Source organism: Girardinichthys multiradiatus, chromosome 10 (genome assembly GCF_021462225.1).
Source record: "Girardinichthys multiradiatus isolate DD_20200921_A chromosome 10, DD_fGirMul_XY1, whole genome shotgun sequence".
Lineage (NCBI taxonomy): Eukaryota > Metazoa > Chordata > Actinopteri > Cyprinodontiformes > Goodeidae > Girardinichthys > Girardinichthys multiradiatus.
Genome location: NC_061803.1, coordinates 36,931,731 through 36,949,830, shown reverse-complemented (window position 1 = coordinate 36,949,830; position 18,100 = coordinate 36,931,731). Strand labels below are relative to the sequence as shown.

The window sequence follows — 18,100 nt, the reverse complement described above, 5'->3', positions numbered from 1 at the left end:
GCTTCAAGAAAATGAGTAAAAAATTTAAAGACAAGCTAATTTGTTTATGCTATTTGTTATTTCTAAGCTTTTTATGTAAACAGCAGATAAAGAATTTGTTCTCAGTTTTTAAAAGGACTGCAGATGACAAGTCTAATTACTAAAGGTGTAAAAATACACAAAAACGATGGCTTAGTACATACCTTGGTTTTCAGATCACTGTTTCAGTTTTGGTCGGATTTCATCTCAGGTTTAAACTAATAAAGTCATCATAACAACAATAAATCCAGGTAAAAGTGGTCAAAGTCGTATCTGGGCCAATATCCGATCATACTGTAGTCCTTTAGCTTGCCACAGACGAACCTGTCTTGACACAGTACTGGTTTTGGTAACCCTTTGCTCGTATCTCTGCTGTAACATTTTCATGGTGTTTTGGGGCTGGTTGAATGCTACTGGCAGCTGGGGTTGCTCTTTAGCTTTATGTTTTTATACGTGTGATATTTACATTCAGCTTGACATCATTTCAACTAAATATTTTTGTTAATGAAGTAATTAAGCCTAGCGCAAGCTATTTACCTTATTGCCAAGGGTCATGACTTCAGTGATAGCAGGGCATCCTTATACTCTGCCTTGTTGTCGGGACTAGTTTAAATGTTGCATGGTAGAATGCAGAAATTCACACTTCAGATCTGCACAGAACAATCCGTCTGTGTACAGATGTAAAACAATGCTGTATTTCTTCAGTACAGACAGACTAAAAACTGAACAGATTATTTTGGTATCGATATCTCTGCTGTTACACTCTCACTCTTTTTAGCATCAAATGCAACATAATTGTTTGGACAAACCACTCCCAACATTTTCATAATTTCCTTATACAGACATGGTTCAGTGTGAAGCAGAAAAGACATTTTAAAGAAAAGGACTGTTTAAAAAACATTTAAAGCAGATGAGACAAAATATTTACCTTTTTCCTTTGTTTCCTTTTTTATCAAACAATCATTAGTGCTTAACTGTTGACAGTAGAGAAGCTTCCACTTCCACCACAAATAGGGGCCTAAATGTGACAGTTGGTGTGCTTAATTACATTAATCGCTGATACTGGAGATTTTGTTCAGGTTTTTGTTATTAGAAGCATAAAAACATTGAAATGGTCAGATGCAAGGAGATGGAAAAAGTAAGCAGCATATAACCATCATAGAGTTTGGATGGGCCAGTAGATATAAAGAAACAAGTCATGTAAAAACTAAATGAAGCAGAAAACGTTAGCAGCAGGGACACTTAGTCCGGTTCCTGTCCCGTTCAGAAACAGGAGTCTCAGGCTGGAGTGGAAAATGACTACTGCTTCTGCTGCTAAAATGGTTCTTGTTGTGGTCAAATACTTTAACTGTTTCACTGAGAAATGAGTCCAGTCTGAGACACAGGGGTCATGGTTTGGATTTGGAAGTATCAAACATCAGCTTGCAGGCCTGGTGTTCCTCAGGTTTAGCCTTTCATACTTTTCTGATTAATCAAATTCCTCAAAGCAGCAACCAGCTGGTTTGCAATTAGCTCGGATAGTGACCTCTTAAACGATGTTTGCTCTCTGCCCAACTCTGTGTGCAGATGTACTGGGCTGTTATTTGGTGCTCAAAGAGTTAAGTTGTGTGCAGAGAATGAACTCAAAGGAACCAGCGTTCATGTGGCTATGCCCCTGTTGCTATGGGAAAAAGGCCAGACAGACAAGAAAGAAACCCCTCTCCCTCTCTCACATTCCAGTTTTCTCTCTTTTTCTCTCCTCCTCCTCTCTCTCCTCCCCACTCAGCCTGGCTGGAAACCCAACTACTAATGAGAGTACATAGCTTTTGAACTCTCTCGGCCTCCTTCTCTCCGTTTTTCGTAAGTGTGCACTCTTTCTTTCACCTCACCGCTTTAAAACATCACTCTTTCTCTCATCTGCCTATACTGCTTCTCTCCATCCCTCAGTGCGTTGCTGTAATACCAGAATGCCAGTCGGTGAGTCATGCGGCAGCAGCACAAGGACAGGCAGAATATGCCAGCACCGTGGAATTAAAAGAAGAAATCACATCCAATCTCTGCCATTTTGGGTTTTCCACTGAAAGAAATTAGGACTTAGCTTTGATTTATTATGTCGGCATGTTTAGGGCTGCAAGAAAAATTGATTCTGTCTAATTTAAAATATGGTGATAAAAGAAGCAACAAGAGCTCTTCATAAAAGAAAGCATTAACAAAAGCAGCAAAAAAAAAGTTTGCATTGGGTCTGGAGCCATCCATCCATCCATCTTGCGGTGACCTTTCACATTATGGGGGATGTCGTTTGTGTCTTGTGTGAGCATCTGCTGCCATGAGATTCTGCTCAACTGGCTACATATTATATTAGCATGTAAACTGCATGTTCATAACCCTTGGAATGTGTCAGCCAACAAGTATTACTCCAAACAGTCCTTTGCAATATGAATATTAAACACATTGATATTGCACTGGTGATATATTCACAATATATTGTGCAGCCCTGGATAATGTAATAAATTAGTTGATGACAAGATTAACAGAACTAAAATAAGGAGTCAACTTGAGTTAAGATAGTCAGCACACAAAAAAAGTTAAGGCAACATTCTGTTAGCAGCAAATTAAACCAACATTATACATTCATCCCGAAGTCATCAACAGCAACAGGCTGCATTCAACAGAAGGTGAAACTCTATAAATATCCAAAAAGGTTGTCCCTGTTATAGAAATTATGTGGGAATCTTTTTGGTATCATTCCAAAACACTTCTGGTGCAGAATTGCAGCTTAGATCTTTGTGACATCAGAGAGAAAAAGGTTAAAACTTGCTATGCTCAAAAGCTCTGGACAAAGTCTCAGGTGATGGGACTGTAGTGGCCATTTTCTTGTGTTCTGTTGATTCAATCATACAGATTCCAAGTTAAAATTTAAAATGGTTAAATAGTTTTCCATCTAAGGAAACCCAGCAGATTGCATTGAGTCAGTGACTTGCAGCAGTCACTCCTTCTGAATGAAAATGTAGCAACAATGGAAAGGAAAACTCCCAGGAAGAAACAGGAAGAAACCTCCAGCAGAACCAGGCTCAGTGTGAGCGGCCATCTGCCACGACCAACTGGGGGTTTGAGAGAACAGCAGAGACACACAAAGAATACAAAAGCACTGATCCAGGAGTACTTTCTATGGGAAAAAAGTAAAACATTAAAAGGCAGTAGTAGCTACTTTAGTGGCTTCATCTAGAAGAGAAATTCAAGTCTAGAGTATGAAAGAGAGCACATACAGTTAGTCCCAGTAAAAGCTCAGTAGCTATGTCTAGGAGAGAGACAGGGGTAAAAACTGAAAGACAGGGCCAAGTGGATCTATAGAAGGAGAATATCAAGTTGTTGGCAGCAGCAGCTCAGCCGATTCCCCCCCCTCCAGGAAGGTGTCACAGCTAAACAGAACACCAGGCAAAATGTAGCTTTATGAAGGGAAAAAAACTGAAAAAAGGTAAACGAAACAAAGGTAAAACAAGTTAAAACAATAAAAAATAATGTAAAATTGGAAAGTAGTAGGAGAATGCAGCCTAAGTTTATTGCAGAGTAACTACAGAGATAGCTCAGGATAACCTAAGCCAGGAGAACTAATACATTCCAATAGATTCCTAGAAAGAAGAGCTGCTCTGATTGCAAGCTAATGAAGCTATTTTTCATGTATATGGATTGCATTTTTTTCTCAGTTTTTTTCTGTTTATGTAACAAAACTTTCTGCAGGCTTGAAACCTCATGAGAGGGAATTGCAATTTTTTAAATGTAGATAAAAATAAAAGGTTTTCACACCTGAAATTAGTCCATTAAAATAATCTCTGGTTCGTTCCCACCCTTAGTGTGGTTCAGTCGTGTAGATGTGAACACAGCAATCACAATGGGGTGCAGACCAAAACAACAATACCGAGACTGATTGGAAGAGGTGATCTCAGTACAGTTAAAAAGAACTCTAGAGAGGTTCTCTTATATGTGAACATAATCCGACCTCAATCCGACACGGCTACCGGGTGAATGCTGCGAGCTTGAGCCAAACACCTTCCCATATCAAGATATGCATTGCATTGTGGGATGCAGCACAGTAAACAAACAAACAATGCCCATGCATCTTTTTGGTAAAACATAAAGCCCCATGCAACTTTCAAGACGTCTTCTTAAAATCATTCTGTATTCTTCTCAGATAATTATACCAGATATAGTACCCAGAAACACACCAATGACATCATATCTTGAACCAGCTCAGAACACAGCACCTGTTTCCTGTTTCAACATTCGGTTCTCCCACCTCGTACACATCTGACCAATAAACAATACACTGTATGTTCTTGTGTGGTTTTGGTTCACTTGGGGTATTCTCTGTCTGAAAAGAAATCAAACCACTGTGAAACGTTAGAAGTGAACAAACTTGACAACTGATTCAGACCAAAGTACATGAACTATAGGTGTGAAAAACACCCTACAAATAATCTACAAATACAAAAGATTTTCTAGGGTTTGGGAAAACATGGAAAAATAGCTGTTTTGCTTCCATTTTCCCCACAATTCATCAGGCTCCGACCTGTCCGGGTTCCTTAGCCTAAGTGTTGACAATACAAGCGTAACTTCCATGGTAGGAAATGAGTGCCATCACTTTTACCAACATGTTTCTACATATGAAGCATGGTTGAAAGAAACCAGTAATGTATTACCAGGGATCTCAGGTCACTACAGCACACATGCAAACTCGTTCAGAAGCAGCGCTGCCTCCAAGCAGAGTGTGTCCCTCATTCAGTAAAGATCACACCAGTGCTTGACCTAATCATAATTCAAATGTCTGCAATAAAACAGGGCTATTCAGGAACTTTTCAAATTAACTTGTTGGTCAGATTGTTGAAAATGTCTGCACACCTTTCTAGTGGACAACAAATACATATTATTTCTTTACTTAACGTAAAGAAATAATTTTCTGTGCCAATATGACCATAAACTCAAGTAATGTTTCCATCTGTGGTTTTAGCCCTGATTTAAGACATTCGTGGATTCACGGTCATATTAAAGCAAAAGCATTCAATCATTCAGACAACATATCACTTAATTTTCATATTTTCCAAAGCTTCATTCAGACAAGTACATGTGATATTTACCAATCATATAATTCCTAAGACAGACAGTGGAAACTCATAAAGGTGATCAGATGTGTAAAATAATTATGACAATTATTAAAAAAGCTTAATCTGAAACCTTTTAACATGTTTAAAGTAGTTGAGTGGTCAGTGCTATGAATAACTGCTTTTATTGTGATTCAGGAACAACTGCTCTTCTTATTAGGCTGCATTAAAGTATTATATTTCACTCTATCCCAGGACAATATTTCTGTTGTTTGTAGAAGAAGTAGCTACAGTAAAATTTTGTTAGTGTTAGTTTATTAGAAAAACCTTCCCTTCAGCTAATAAGAAGTCCAGAAATACCTGGCATCCTGTTAAACATCAGCGGTGGATAAAGGCTTTTGGAATAAAATGTATAAATCAGGCTAAGAACAGATATGTCAGGATTCTTTTAAAAAATTTTTATTCCTTTGACATTAAAAAACTAGGGCTAAACAACATTCGGAAAACCTTAAATAGTTAAATTAATTGTTAAATACTGCAATGAAAAGAAATTGTGATGACCTCAATTTAATAAATTAGAATTTGCATTCTGATGTCTGTCAGATTAAAAGGCACCTTTGGAAAATAACATAAACATACTTTTCATTAGGCCCACATTTCTGCATTAAAATGTTTTTTCTTGGTCTGATGTAATATTTTAATCTGAAATGCTGTTTTTTTTTATTGACTACAAGCAGAAAATCATCATAATTAATAGAAATAAAGGCTTGAAAACATGAGTCTGTGTGGAATTTATATGATGTGTTTCACTTAGTGATGGTGATGAATGAATATTCTAATTTGTTGAATATAATTTCAAAACAAAGGGATGATGATGTGATGTACCCATGTGGGATGTGTAACACCTGGAGAATAAATTGAAATCATCAACCTGCCCAACAATGACGAGAATTAACTGGTGGGCAGTTATGTGATTGCTCGCTGAAACTGGTGGACCTAGGTCCATCCCAGGTCTGGTGCTGCACTGTGATGAATGAGTATCCTTGTATGAGGGATTGCTGCAAAGTCAACGCCAGTCACTGTCCACTGTCTCTACAGGTCCTTCTCAAAATATTAGCATATTGTGATAAAGTTCATTATTTTCCATAATGTCATGATGAAAATTTAACATTCATATATTTTAGATTCATTGAACACTAACTGAAATATTTCAGGTCTTTTATTGTCTTAATACGGATGATTTTGGCATACAGCTCATGAAAACCCAAAATTCCTATCTCACAAAATTAGCATATTTCATCCGACCAATAAAAGAAAAGTGTTTTTAATACAAAAAACGTCAACCTTCAAATAATCATGTACAGTTATGCACTCAATACTTGGTCGGGAATCCTTTTGCAGAAATGACTGCTTCAATGCGGCGTGGCATGGAGGCAATCAGCCTGTGGCACTGCTGAGGTCTTATGGAGGCCCAGGATGCTTCGATAGCTGCCTTTAGCTCATCCAGAGTGTTGGGTCTTGAGTCTCTCAACGTTCTCTTCACAATATCCCACAGATTCTCTATGGGGTTCAGGTCAGGAGAGTTGGCAGGCCAATTGAGCACAGTGATACCATGGTCAGTAAACCATTTACCAGTGGTTTTGGCACTGTGAGCAGGTGCCAGGTCGTGCTGAAAAATGAAATCTTCATCTCCATAAAGCTTTTCAGCAGATGGAAGCACGAAGTGCTCCAAAATCTCCTGATAGATAGCTGCATTGACCCTGCCCTTGATAAAACACAGTGGACCAACACCAGCAGCTGACACGGCACCCCAGACCATCACTGACTGTGGGTACTTGACACTGGACTTCTGGCATTTTGGCATTTCCTTCTCCCCAGTCTTCCTCCAGACTCTGGCACCTTGATTTCCGAATGACATGCAGAATTTTCTTTCATCCGAAAAACGTACTTTGGACGACTGAGCAACAGTCCAGTGCTGCTTCTCTGTAGCCCAGGTCAGGCGCTTCTGCCGCTGTTTCTGGTTCAAAAGTGGCTTGACCTGGGGAATGCAGCACCTGTAGCCCATTTCCTGCACACGCCTGTGCACGGTGGCTCTGGATGTTTCTACTCCAGACTCAGTCCACTGCTTCCGCAGGTCCCCCAAGGTCTGGAATCGGCCCTTCTCCACAATCTTCCTCAGGGTCCGGTCACCTCTTCTCGTTGTGCAGCGTTTTCTGCCACACTTTTGCCTTCCCACAGACTTCCCCCTGAGGTGCCTTGATACAGCACTCTGGGAACAGCCTATTCGTTCAGAAATGTATTTCTGTGTCTTACCCTCTTGCTTGAGGGTGTCAATAGTGGCCTTCTGGACAGCAGTCAGGTCGGCAGTCTTACCCATGATTGGGGTTTTGAGTGATGAACCAGGCTGGGAGTTTTAAAGGCCTCAGGAATCTTTTGCAGGTGTTTAGAGTTAACTCGTTGATTCAGATGATTAGGTTCATAGCTCGTTTAGAGACCCTTTTAATGATATGCTAATTTTGTGAGATAGGAATTATGGGTTTTCATGAGCTGTATGCCAAAATCATCCGTATTAAGACAATAAAAGACCTGAAATATTTCAGTTAGTGTGCAATGAATCTAAAATATATGAATGTTACATTTTCATCATGACATTATGGAAAATAATGAACTTCATCACAATATGCTAATATTTTGAGAAGGACCTGTACATGCTCATCCAGGAGGAGGGAATGCTGCAAGTCACTGACTGGATGCAATTTGCTGGGTTTCCTTAGATAGAAAAACTTTTTATCCAATTTGAATAAATAACTGAATCTGACGGCACTGTTCAATGATTAGGATTAACTGGAATGTATGAACCTGACTTTTGTGAAGTGCCTTGAGACAACATGTGTTGTGAATTGGCACTATAAAATTAAACTGAATTGAATTGAATTATCATTCCCACTCAGCAGTAAAAGTCCTACAACCATTCAGCACTACTTGTCTCTGTGAGGGCAGCTTTTCACCCAGCTGAAGACACAGAATCAGGGAGGACATTGAGGCTGATCTCTTTCTACCATAACTCTATATTTTCAGGCTCTTAAGGCTCTTATCAGGAGAAAAGATTCTCTGTTCTGCAAATAACTCTTCCATAGTCATATCTATGATGTAAGTTATTCTGTTAAACTTATTGCTGCTTGAGTTTCTTCAAATATTGTTCTGTATTTAGCTACAGACAGACAATCAGAAGAAACCTACGTTGTAAATTTATATGCTTTGAATCTTTGTACCTTTCTTTCAGTTTGTGGATAAAATCTGTTAGAAACAATGTTTGTTGTATAGTTTATAGCTCGTTATGGTTTCAGTGAGGAGCTTTGAAAAAATACTTAGTAGTTAATAGATCAACTTCATTTGATGTACTTTGTATGAAAACAGCAACAGTCTGTTTAACAATGACTGTTACTGGTTGTTATGTCAGTCTTAAGAATAATGCTTAAAGTTTGACTGTGTGTTTTTCATTTGATCTTTTTAACAAACTGCTTCCATTTCTCTAATTTACAGAAACTTTTATTACATAGACCAGATGCTTGTTTTCAGTTTCACTGTATGGGTAACAATGAGGCTCTGTTCTATTCTATTCACTTCTAACTAGTGACTGAATTTTAAAAACTGGCTGAAATATTTCTCCGACTTAGGTCACAGATTGTCAGTAATGGGTAATAGTGGCTTGAAAACCACAGTTATAGGCTACTGGATATATTATCTAAGCAGTCTTTTAAGATTGCAGTATTTTACATAATGAAATGACGACTGGGACTGGGTTTATAGTACAGCCTTAGTAAAAACTCAAAGAACTGCATGAGATTACTGCAGAACAATCATGCAGTAGTAGTGTTAGAAAAACTTTGAATCTGAAAAGCATATCATAAACCACATCAGTGTTTGTCCAACAAAGTGGTTGCCGGCAGTTTAGATTCATGCTGCATTTCAGGTAACATTCCACTGTTGACGTAATAAATGCCAGTGTCATCTGGGAGAAATCAACTAATTCAGTCATAAAAGTATGTTCCTTAATTCTTCTTTTATATTTTATTTAATTCTTGTTATATCCACTGTTCTTTATGCAGTGGGTAACTAAGGCGGTTGCTGAGTCAGACAGTTTATTCCAAGCCCAGGGTTGTTTGGGATGCCTGCAGAAGACTTTATGACTGCTATAGAGGCAATGTGTCATGGAGCTTTTACTGCAACGTGTGTGTGGATGTGTGCTTCTAGGGGGGGTGGGGGAAGGGTAAATCCAGCCAGCCCATCAGGGCTTCAGATTTCATTCTGTTTCCTTAGGCACCAGAAAACAAACCGCTAACACTCTGTGTATCCAGTTACCCAAATACCACACACCTTGGTTGTCACATGCAAAAACTACAGTTTAACAAAGTAAAATCAACCTTGTAAATGAAGCAGCTAATCTTACAGACTGCATGAATTTCTCCAAGGTGAAATAAGTTAACCCCTAACATGTGTCCATGTACTGAATTACATTAAAACATGGCACCCAGACCAACCTGACACATGGACACCAGTGGTTTTCATAGAGACATTTGCACTCCTCAGCTATAGCCTACAAAATACTCAAAGCTGGGAATTAGACGCCTTTCTACCCTTGTGCTACCCTCTGTGAGCTCTCAAGTGAGAAAGTCACAGCCCTGTAATGGTTAGATGTAATGGTTACTGTGAAGCCCAATACACACTTTGCAGCTTCAAACAGGACTTGAACATGTTAGTTGGCGAGCTCAATGCGACAGTAACTGCTGTCACGCTGCAGAAGATGACAGTCTGAAGGACTTGTCGCTGCATCCGACAGACGTATCACTCTTTTAATACATGTACACCAAGTTATGGGTGTTAAAGTTCTTATTAGTGAATCAGATGGGGAAAAGGATACTGCAGAAGAAGCACTCATGGCTAGGCCAAAGACATGAATCATACATCAACAGCTGACTGGCAATTCACACTAAACGACCAGGGAACATAGACTGAAGACCACACGTTTGAGTGGTGTTTATTGCAACACAACAGAGAACTGAACTTCAGCCTCACGTACTTTCTTCGGGAGCAGTGCCACTTGGAAATTTAAAGCAATAAGGCATCCCCAGTATGTTTTACCCTTTAGGATGACATTTGTCCGAAACATCTTGTGTGAAACGCTTTGTATGAAGCCACCTGAGATTCACCCCAGGCTGGTTGTGGTTCCACAACAGCAGCTTGATTTCTAAAGCTGACATAGGGGCTCCACATTTAGTGTGAAATACATCTCTGACTTTTGTAGCAAATCCAATGGCGTGTGATTGTATTTGTAGACAGTCCTTTACTACAGCAGACTGCCATGCTCTGAGGAGGAGCATCCCATGTACCAAGATGACAGCTGCATTGATGTATCGCTTCAATGAACAGCAGCAGTCAAGGCGATATCTAAAGTTCCTATCTATGGTTTAGATTAGCGTTGTCCGGCTGATATATGCATCACTTGTAGCTAGATGCAGTGACCTGCACATTGAACTACCGTATTTTCCCAACTATAAGGGGCTACTTTTTGCCCATGCTTTGAACCATGCGGCTTATAATGAGGTGCAGCTTTTCTGTGGATTTTTCTTCACCCGCCAGGGGGCGTTTTAGCAGAAAGTGAAAAAAACGAGACAAGTGGGAAGTCAAAATTGGAAATAAAAGAAGAAAAAAGCACTAATTTTTACAGAGAGCAACACTGACATCGACACAAAAAAGGTATGTGATGAAGCTGTTCTGAGGCTGTTCAACTCCGACACTGAAGAAGAGGACTTCAGTGGTTTCAGTGAGCAGGAGGACGATGAATAAACCAATCAATAACTTTTCTGATTTGTTTGATCAGCACTTTCACTTTAATCCTACAGGCACCATTCGGAAACTAATCAGTTAAACTATGTAATCAGTTCAGTCGATATCAGCGGCTTTTAGCCCTGTGCGGCTTATATACACTGCTCAAAAACATAAAGGGAACACTCAAATAACATCCTAGATCTGAATGAATGAAATATTCTCATTGAATACTTTGTTCTGTACAAAGTTGAATGTGCTGACAACAAAATCACACAAAAATCATCAATGGAAATCAACGTTATTAACCAATTGAGGCCTGGATTTGGAGTCACACACAAAATTAAAGCAGAAAAACACACTACAGGCTGATCCAACTTTGATGTAATGTCCTTAAAACAAGTCAAAATGAGGTTTCTAACCGTTTGTGCAGACACATGCACATTTGTGGCCTGCTGAAGGTCATTTTGCAGGGCACTGGCAGTGCTCCTCCTGTTCCTCCTTGCACAAAGGCGTAGGTAGCGGTCCTGCTGCTGGGTTGTTGCCCTCCTACAGCCTCCTACAGCCTCCTCCACATCTCCTGGCCTGTCTCCTGGTGGCGCCTCCAGGCTCTGGACACTATGCTGACAGACACAGCAAACCTTCTTGCCACAGCTCACATTGATGTGTCATCCTGGATGAGCCACTTGTGTGGGTTGTAGAGTCCATCTCATGCTACCACGAGTGTGAAAGCACCACCAACATTCAAAGGTAACCAAAACATCAGCCAGAAAGCATAGGTACTGAGAAGTGGTCTGTGGTCCCCACCTGCAGAACCACTCCTTTATTGAGTGTGTCTTGCTAATCACCAAAGATTTCCCCCTGTTGTTTATTCCATTTACACAACAACTGTGAAATTGATTGTCAATCAGTGTTGCTTTCTAAGTGGACAGTTTGATTTGACAGAAGTTTGATTTACTTGGAGTTATATTGTGTTGTTTAAGTGTTCCCTTTATTTTTTTGAGCAGTGTATATACATTTTCTTTTTTTTTTTTTTTTTTACTTTGTGGGTGCGGCTAATGTGTAGGTGCGCTCTATAGTCGGGAAAATACGGTAATTACTAGACGTAAACAACAAACAACTATCCTACTGCACACTTTAATCAGCAGAATTTATCCTCCAAGTTCTTAAATCAAATTTGAGTTTAGTCTAAACCATGGAGGTTTCTTTTTGAAGCAACGCTGTAATCCCGTTGTGCCTAATCAGCATTGTATGTGGCTAATTGAATTAGCTGACAACTAGCCACAGTGGCTAATCACTTTTGACCCCAACAGAGAACCCTGGATGTTTACTGGCACTCTGCACAAAGTGCTATGGTCAGCTTTTATATCTTCAGGGCAAGAGACATTGGTGTTACATGATGCAGTATTCTCACATATGCTCCTCCAGTATCATTGTGTGAGCTCTGGGTGGGGTACTCTAATGTTAATATGCAGCCACTGAAAGTATCCTTTGAATGATTCTACTGTATTTTGTTTGGCTTCTGCTTCTCTGCTGCACATCTTGAGGAGGGTAACAGGATCTGCGAGCTGTCTCTGACAATCTCCAGAGTCACAGGTATGGATCCGCTGCAGGATCTGTTCTTTGTTGCTCTGATAGAGGACTCATTGTTCATGGGGAGCTTTTTATTCTTCCTAATCTTCTAGCCTAGATTTACAAGGATCACTAGCACTGTGGTGCTTACTGGCTTATTGGTTGTATAGTTTATCCTGAGATAATCTGAATGTTGAGTTTGAAACTTTCCACGTTGAACACACACACACACACACACATATATATATATATATATATTGTCATCTGGACAAAGCCAGTAGCACTGTGAGGATCATGTTCTTTGATTTCTCCAGAACATTTAACACAATTCAACCTGATTTGCTTTGTCAGAAACTCCAGAAGACTCAGGTGGAGGCCTGAAAAATCTCCTGGATCAAAGACTACCTGACAAACAGACCGCGGTTTGTGAGACTGAAGGGTTGTGTGTTTAACCAGGTAGTCAGCAGCACAGGAGCACCACAGGGGACTGTACTCTCACCATTCCTTATCACTCTGTACACCTCAAACTTCCAGGGCAAGACTCCTATCACCTGCATAAATACTCGGATGATTCTGCAGTCGTGGGGTGGATCAGAGATGGACAAGAAGCTGAGTACAGGAAGGTGGTGGACTGCTTTGTGGCATGGTGTGGAAACAATCATCTCATCTTGAACGTGACTAAAACAAAGGAGATGATTGTGGATTTTAAGAGAAACAGGAATAAGTCAAAAACTATTTCCATCATGGGAGAAGAAGTGGAGGTGGTGGAGGAGTATAAATACCTCGGTGTTCACCTGGACAACAGACTAGAGTGGAGATGCAACTGTGAAGCCATCTACAAGAATGGACAGAGCAGACTGTACTTCTTGAGGAAGCTTAGGTCCTTTGGTGTTTGCAGCAAGATGCTGCATATCTTCTATAAGTCTGTTGTGGAAAGTGTGATCTCTTCTGCCATCATCTGGTGGGGAAGCAGCATCAGAACCAGGGACCTAAAAAAGCTCAAGAAGCTAATAAAAAAGGCTGCCTCTGTTCTGGGGACTCCTCTGGAACCTCTGGAGATCATTGTACAAAGAAGGATTCTTCATAAAATGAAGAACATTATGGAGAACCCTGAGCATCCTCTTCATGAGACTGTCCTACAACAACAGAGTGTCTTCAGTCAGAGGCTTCTTCAGATCTGCTGTAAGACGGACGCTACAGGAGATCCTTCCTGCCCACAGCCATCAGCATCTACAACGGCTCTTTGAGGAAACCTTCATAATATGATCTATAACAACATTTAATTTCCTTTTGGGATTAATAAAGTATTTTTGAATTGAATTGAATTGAAAAAAAATCGTATTCACAAACTGTTATAGCATATTTTATTCATAAAGAATAAACCACAACTGTAAACTTGAACTTTGTGTTTGTAATTCCTTGAAGCTGTAACATTTTATTTTGTATTCCTACAGAGAAAATATACAATACCTGTTTGGATTTTACTTATGCACAACTATTGACTAATATGCACACATTTCCGTCTTTACATACACATTGTTTTTGACAGCGTTCTTACCCCATAGTAATGACATATCCACGAGTTGCTAATGAATCAAAGTGAGCATAAAAGGGGAGAGAGAGGAAGGTCAAAAAACAGTTTGGCCCTACTCAAAATCTTGTCGGTCTGGCACCCCCAGACCACAGAAGAAACCCCCCCTTTAACAATTTACATATGCAATTTACATATGCAACAAATACAAATTATTTTACGTTTAAATAGACTTTACATTTTGGCAATTTGTCCATTATCTAACCAAATATATGACTATGCTTCAAATCAATAAGGGCTTACATAAAAAGTAAATTAGCAAATAGTTCCAGTTATGCATTAATAGTCCTCACAATATTTAGCTTAGGCTCCTACACTTACAGACGTAAATACATAATTTTATTGTTAAAACAAATATTAAGTAGAAAGGAGTAAAGTCGCATTGAACCGTTTTAGCAGGAAAAAAGCAGAGCTGTACTCTTAGATGGTCCTAACTGTTTGCACTTAACTCTTAACAGCTCAGTTATCGAGTGAATTGGTGTACAGTTGCTTCATTTAATCTTATAAAGAATGGCAATAACAATTCTCAGCCCATTCCTATTAGATTTGTAGTCATAAAGGAGAGGGTTTAGGAGCATGCTGTGAATACCAACACTGCTCTGAGTGACTCAACTATGATGTTTCTTTATTAAATGGGTAACAATTATCAATTTAAATAATAATGACGTATTTGAACATACAGGCACCACAGCGAATGATTCATCTGCTAACCACCTGCAAAACACTCCTCTCGTGTCACACAGAAACCAAAATTACTACAAATGACAACATATACCAACCTCGGTCACCAGGAGATGGGTGCTCGGTCAGCTGCTTAATCTTTCAGTCATACACCTCCTCATGTGTCCTGACGACAGTATTATGATCATTTTAATTGTTTCTAGTGTGCATCCTGGCTATAGATATCCTCATTGCTTACTCTCTAACCATTATGCTGTCGTTAGTTCAGCTCTCTCTCCTGTTACGCTGCCCTCCCAGAGGCCGTTTCCTTGTGATAGATTTGTCCATTCGTCTTCAAAACTAATTGGCAAACTCATGTCAAAATCTTATTCGTAGCTCAAAAATAAACAAAGTATTGAAAGATAGGCATGATGGTGAGATACAGGCTTTATTGTTTTTACTTTCTCTTTATTTAAGTATGTTACAGAACTATGAACCAGTATGGTTGAAAAGCCTGCACAATGCACTTGTATCATTAATAATCTGACCACAGACGGCAGACAAAGACCTGATAGCTTAAATTCCCACATTTCTTGTCATTTTATTTTTTGCCACTGTATTCACTCAGCATTTTAAACCTCTGGCTAATCGAACTAAACACAGTAATATGGATTAAACCAGAACACTACTTCTGACTAATTTCCAGCTACCAAGAACCATGCCGGACCATATTTCAATGCAGTTTTTAGATTCATCACTGAATGTTTAGAAATGAAACCCTAATTAATTCATGAAGGTTTGCTACTTAATACGATACATGCAAAAAATTAAATATATGATCTGAATTCAAAATAAAGCTCTGATCCTGTAGCTCTAAAAATCTGTTTACCACCATTATATCTGGAAAGCTGCATTAGGACTTAATAATACAAAAGGAAGAACCTGGGATATGTTCGTTGGACTAGCTTTAAGCTTTCATGTACACTGGTGAACACAAGAAATGAGCTATAGTTGATGTCTTACCCATTAGTTCAGACACAAAGAATAACTGTAGCACAAAGTGCTATCAGTAAAAGTAGATGTGATATGTGATGAGTGACTCTCCTTAAATCAGCAAAACATGCACACAATATGCAAAATGATCAAATCAGAGCTGTGCTAGGCTCTGCCCAGTTATCTGCACAGGCAGACAGAAGGTGTCTGGGAACAAAAGAAAACTGAGCATAGGCATAATGTACAGTGTGTACTGTGGGAAAACAATCCTGTGTACCTAGCATAGGCTTGTCAAGGTATATATTCGTCTTGTTTGCTTGTTCTGCCATCTTTGGCACCAGCTATTAAAAATGTTTTAATATCATTAACTCTGACGGTTAAAAAATAAAACCAGATTCCTTCTCCTGCTCAGTGGAACATCATTTAACAGCCTCTTCCCTTTAAAATCTACAAGATACATCACATAAAGACAAACTGGCTGTTGTTCAAGCAACAGCAAGCCAATTTCATGTATACTTAGGTACAAGGAACATTCATGTCGCCCCTGTACACACTATGGGTTTATTCTCAGTCAGAAGACCAGGAGAAAATTACCAAAAAGACAAACAAATAAATTAATTACCAACACTGTGTAACCAAGAGCTAATAAGGATTAGTTTAACCATAAGTCTGTAAGGCGACAGAAAGACTGAAAAGCTAAGCTCACCACCGTCAGCTGATTTGCAGTGTACAGCAGATTAAAACATTTAGCTGTTGGGGAGTAAAATTCCTCCACATGTTTAAACAAATGCAGCTCCAACAAGACCTGCCAGCTGTTTGGCTGCTCCTATTCCCTCATAAACCCCATGCTAAGTCTGGGATCACAGAGGTTTGATTTGGCCACAGAAATAAATATTACACGGGCAGAAAAAGTCTGAGGACTTCTATGCAAATATGCAGGGAACTGTCTGTTCGCAGTTAGCCGTTTGCTTTCCATAACCCCCCCGCTGGCTTCTTGTGTAGACACAGGAACAGTCAAATCAACACAGCAGTGAAAATACAAATCAACAAGAAATACACAGTATAGCGTCTTAAGTGTAGTATCTGTGGTACCAGAGCAAGAAAAACACATTTCAGCCTGGCAATCCACCCAGAGGACCTCACATGCTAGCCAACAACCACAGATTTTCCTACTTGTTTTCCATGTAACACACCACAGGGCAGGAGAAAAATCACCACACTCCTTACCGTCAGGTCGGAATTGGCGCTGTCACCGTTGCTGACGGCTCGTATTACCCCGGACCTCCATGGCAACCGAACAATATCTCCGTTTTCAGGCGGCTCGTCCCCGCTGACACAGAGGAACCGCTTTCCGACCAGCTCCGGCCGAGCCTCGACAGCCATGGCCTTCTGCTGGTCGAAACCCCTTCGAAAAACTTCCCAACAAGGACGACCTTAAAGACGTGTCATTTATGGCATTAAAGTGGCTACTAGGAATCCAGTGGTGTGAAGGAAATACAGGAATGAGTTGTAAGCAAGTAAAACCTGAAAGCCCGAGCCTGGGAATTTAAATGAATAGCAATCTCCACCCGCTCAGTCGTCAGTCTCTTCTCTTTGAGGGTGAAAAAACAGTGGAACACCAGATCCATGCCCGTATTTCTCCGCTGCATCCCGAAGCATTCACAGACCGCAGAACCATTGTATCCCTCCGCACAGCCAGGCCCCCGTCTCTCCGGAGCTATTTTTGCAAAGACACAACGACAAATGTTCGTTCCTGCTCCAGAGCCAGAACCCACAATGACAGCAGAATCTGTTCCTCAGCCGGGGCTGCTGCTGTCGGCCACCAGTCCGTTATTAATAGTATAAACAAGAACAACCACTGTTAAAATTGGAATGGAAAAAAACTATATGCAGGAAAATCATTCCCTGCCACAGCTCGTCAACAAATTTGTAGCCGACTTACATTTTACCAAACTGGCCAGATGACAAATAAACTGTATTTTTACTGTTCTAGAGTCAAGGTGCTCCCACTGCCTCTATTCTTCAGTTTGGACCTAAAGTCCACTAAAAGCATCTGGTTGGATGATGTCGGATGATGAGAGGTTGAGTTAAATAAATGGGTGTCAGTCTATTTACGACTTTAAAGGTAAGTAAAAGAAATGTAAGAGTACAGAAAACTGGAGAGTTATGATGATGTCTTCTGATACCTGTTAACAAACGTGCTCCAGATTTTTGGGACCAACTGCAACTGATGAAGAGGTGATTGTTCAATGCCAATATAATCTGCTGGGTTTCGATAGATAGAAAAACTTAGATAGAAAAACTTTTAACCAATTTGAATAATAAACTGAATCTGACTGCACTGCTTGATAGTTAGGATTAATTG

At 39.8% G+C, this 18,100-nt stretch overlaps 1 protein-coding gene across 4 annotated transcripts in view; it reads right to left on the bottom strand.

Annotated features, from left to right (window-relative positions):
* jmjd1cb (jumonji domain containing 1Cb) overlaps positions 1-17,692 on the bottom strand; it is a 150,796-nt gene extending 133,104 nt beyond the window's left edge. For 2 of the 4 annotated variants that reach the window (XM_047378092.1, XM_047378094.1), the window contains exon 1: positions 16,963-17,681. In XM_047378092.1, coding sequence (XP_047234048.1) covers positions 16,963-17,118 — 156 coding nt within the window. In that variant the 5' untranslated portion in view covers positions 17,119-17,681. Of the gene's footprint in view, positions 1-16,962 lie in introns of all 4 variants that reach the window. The other 2 variants (XM_047378093.1, XM_047378097.1) reach the window with 2 other exon arrangements.
* Positions 17,693-18,100: the final 408 nt, after the last annotated feature.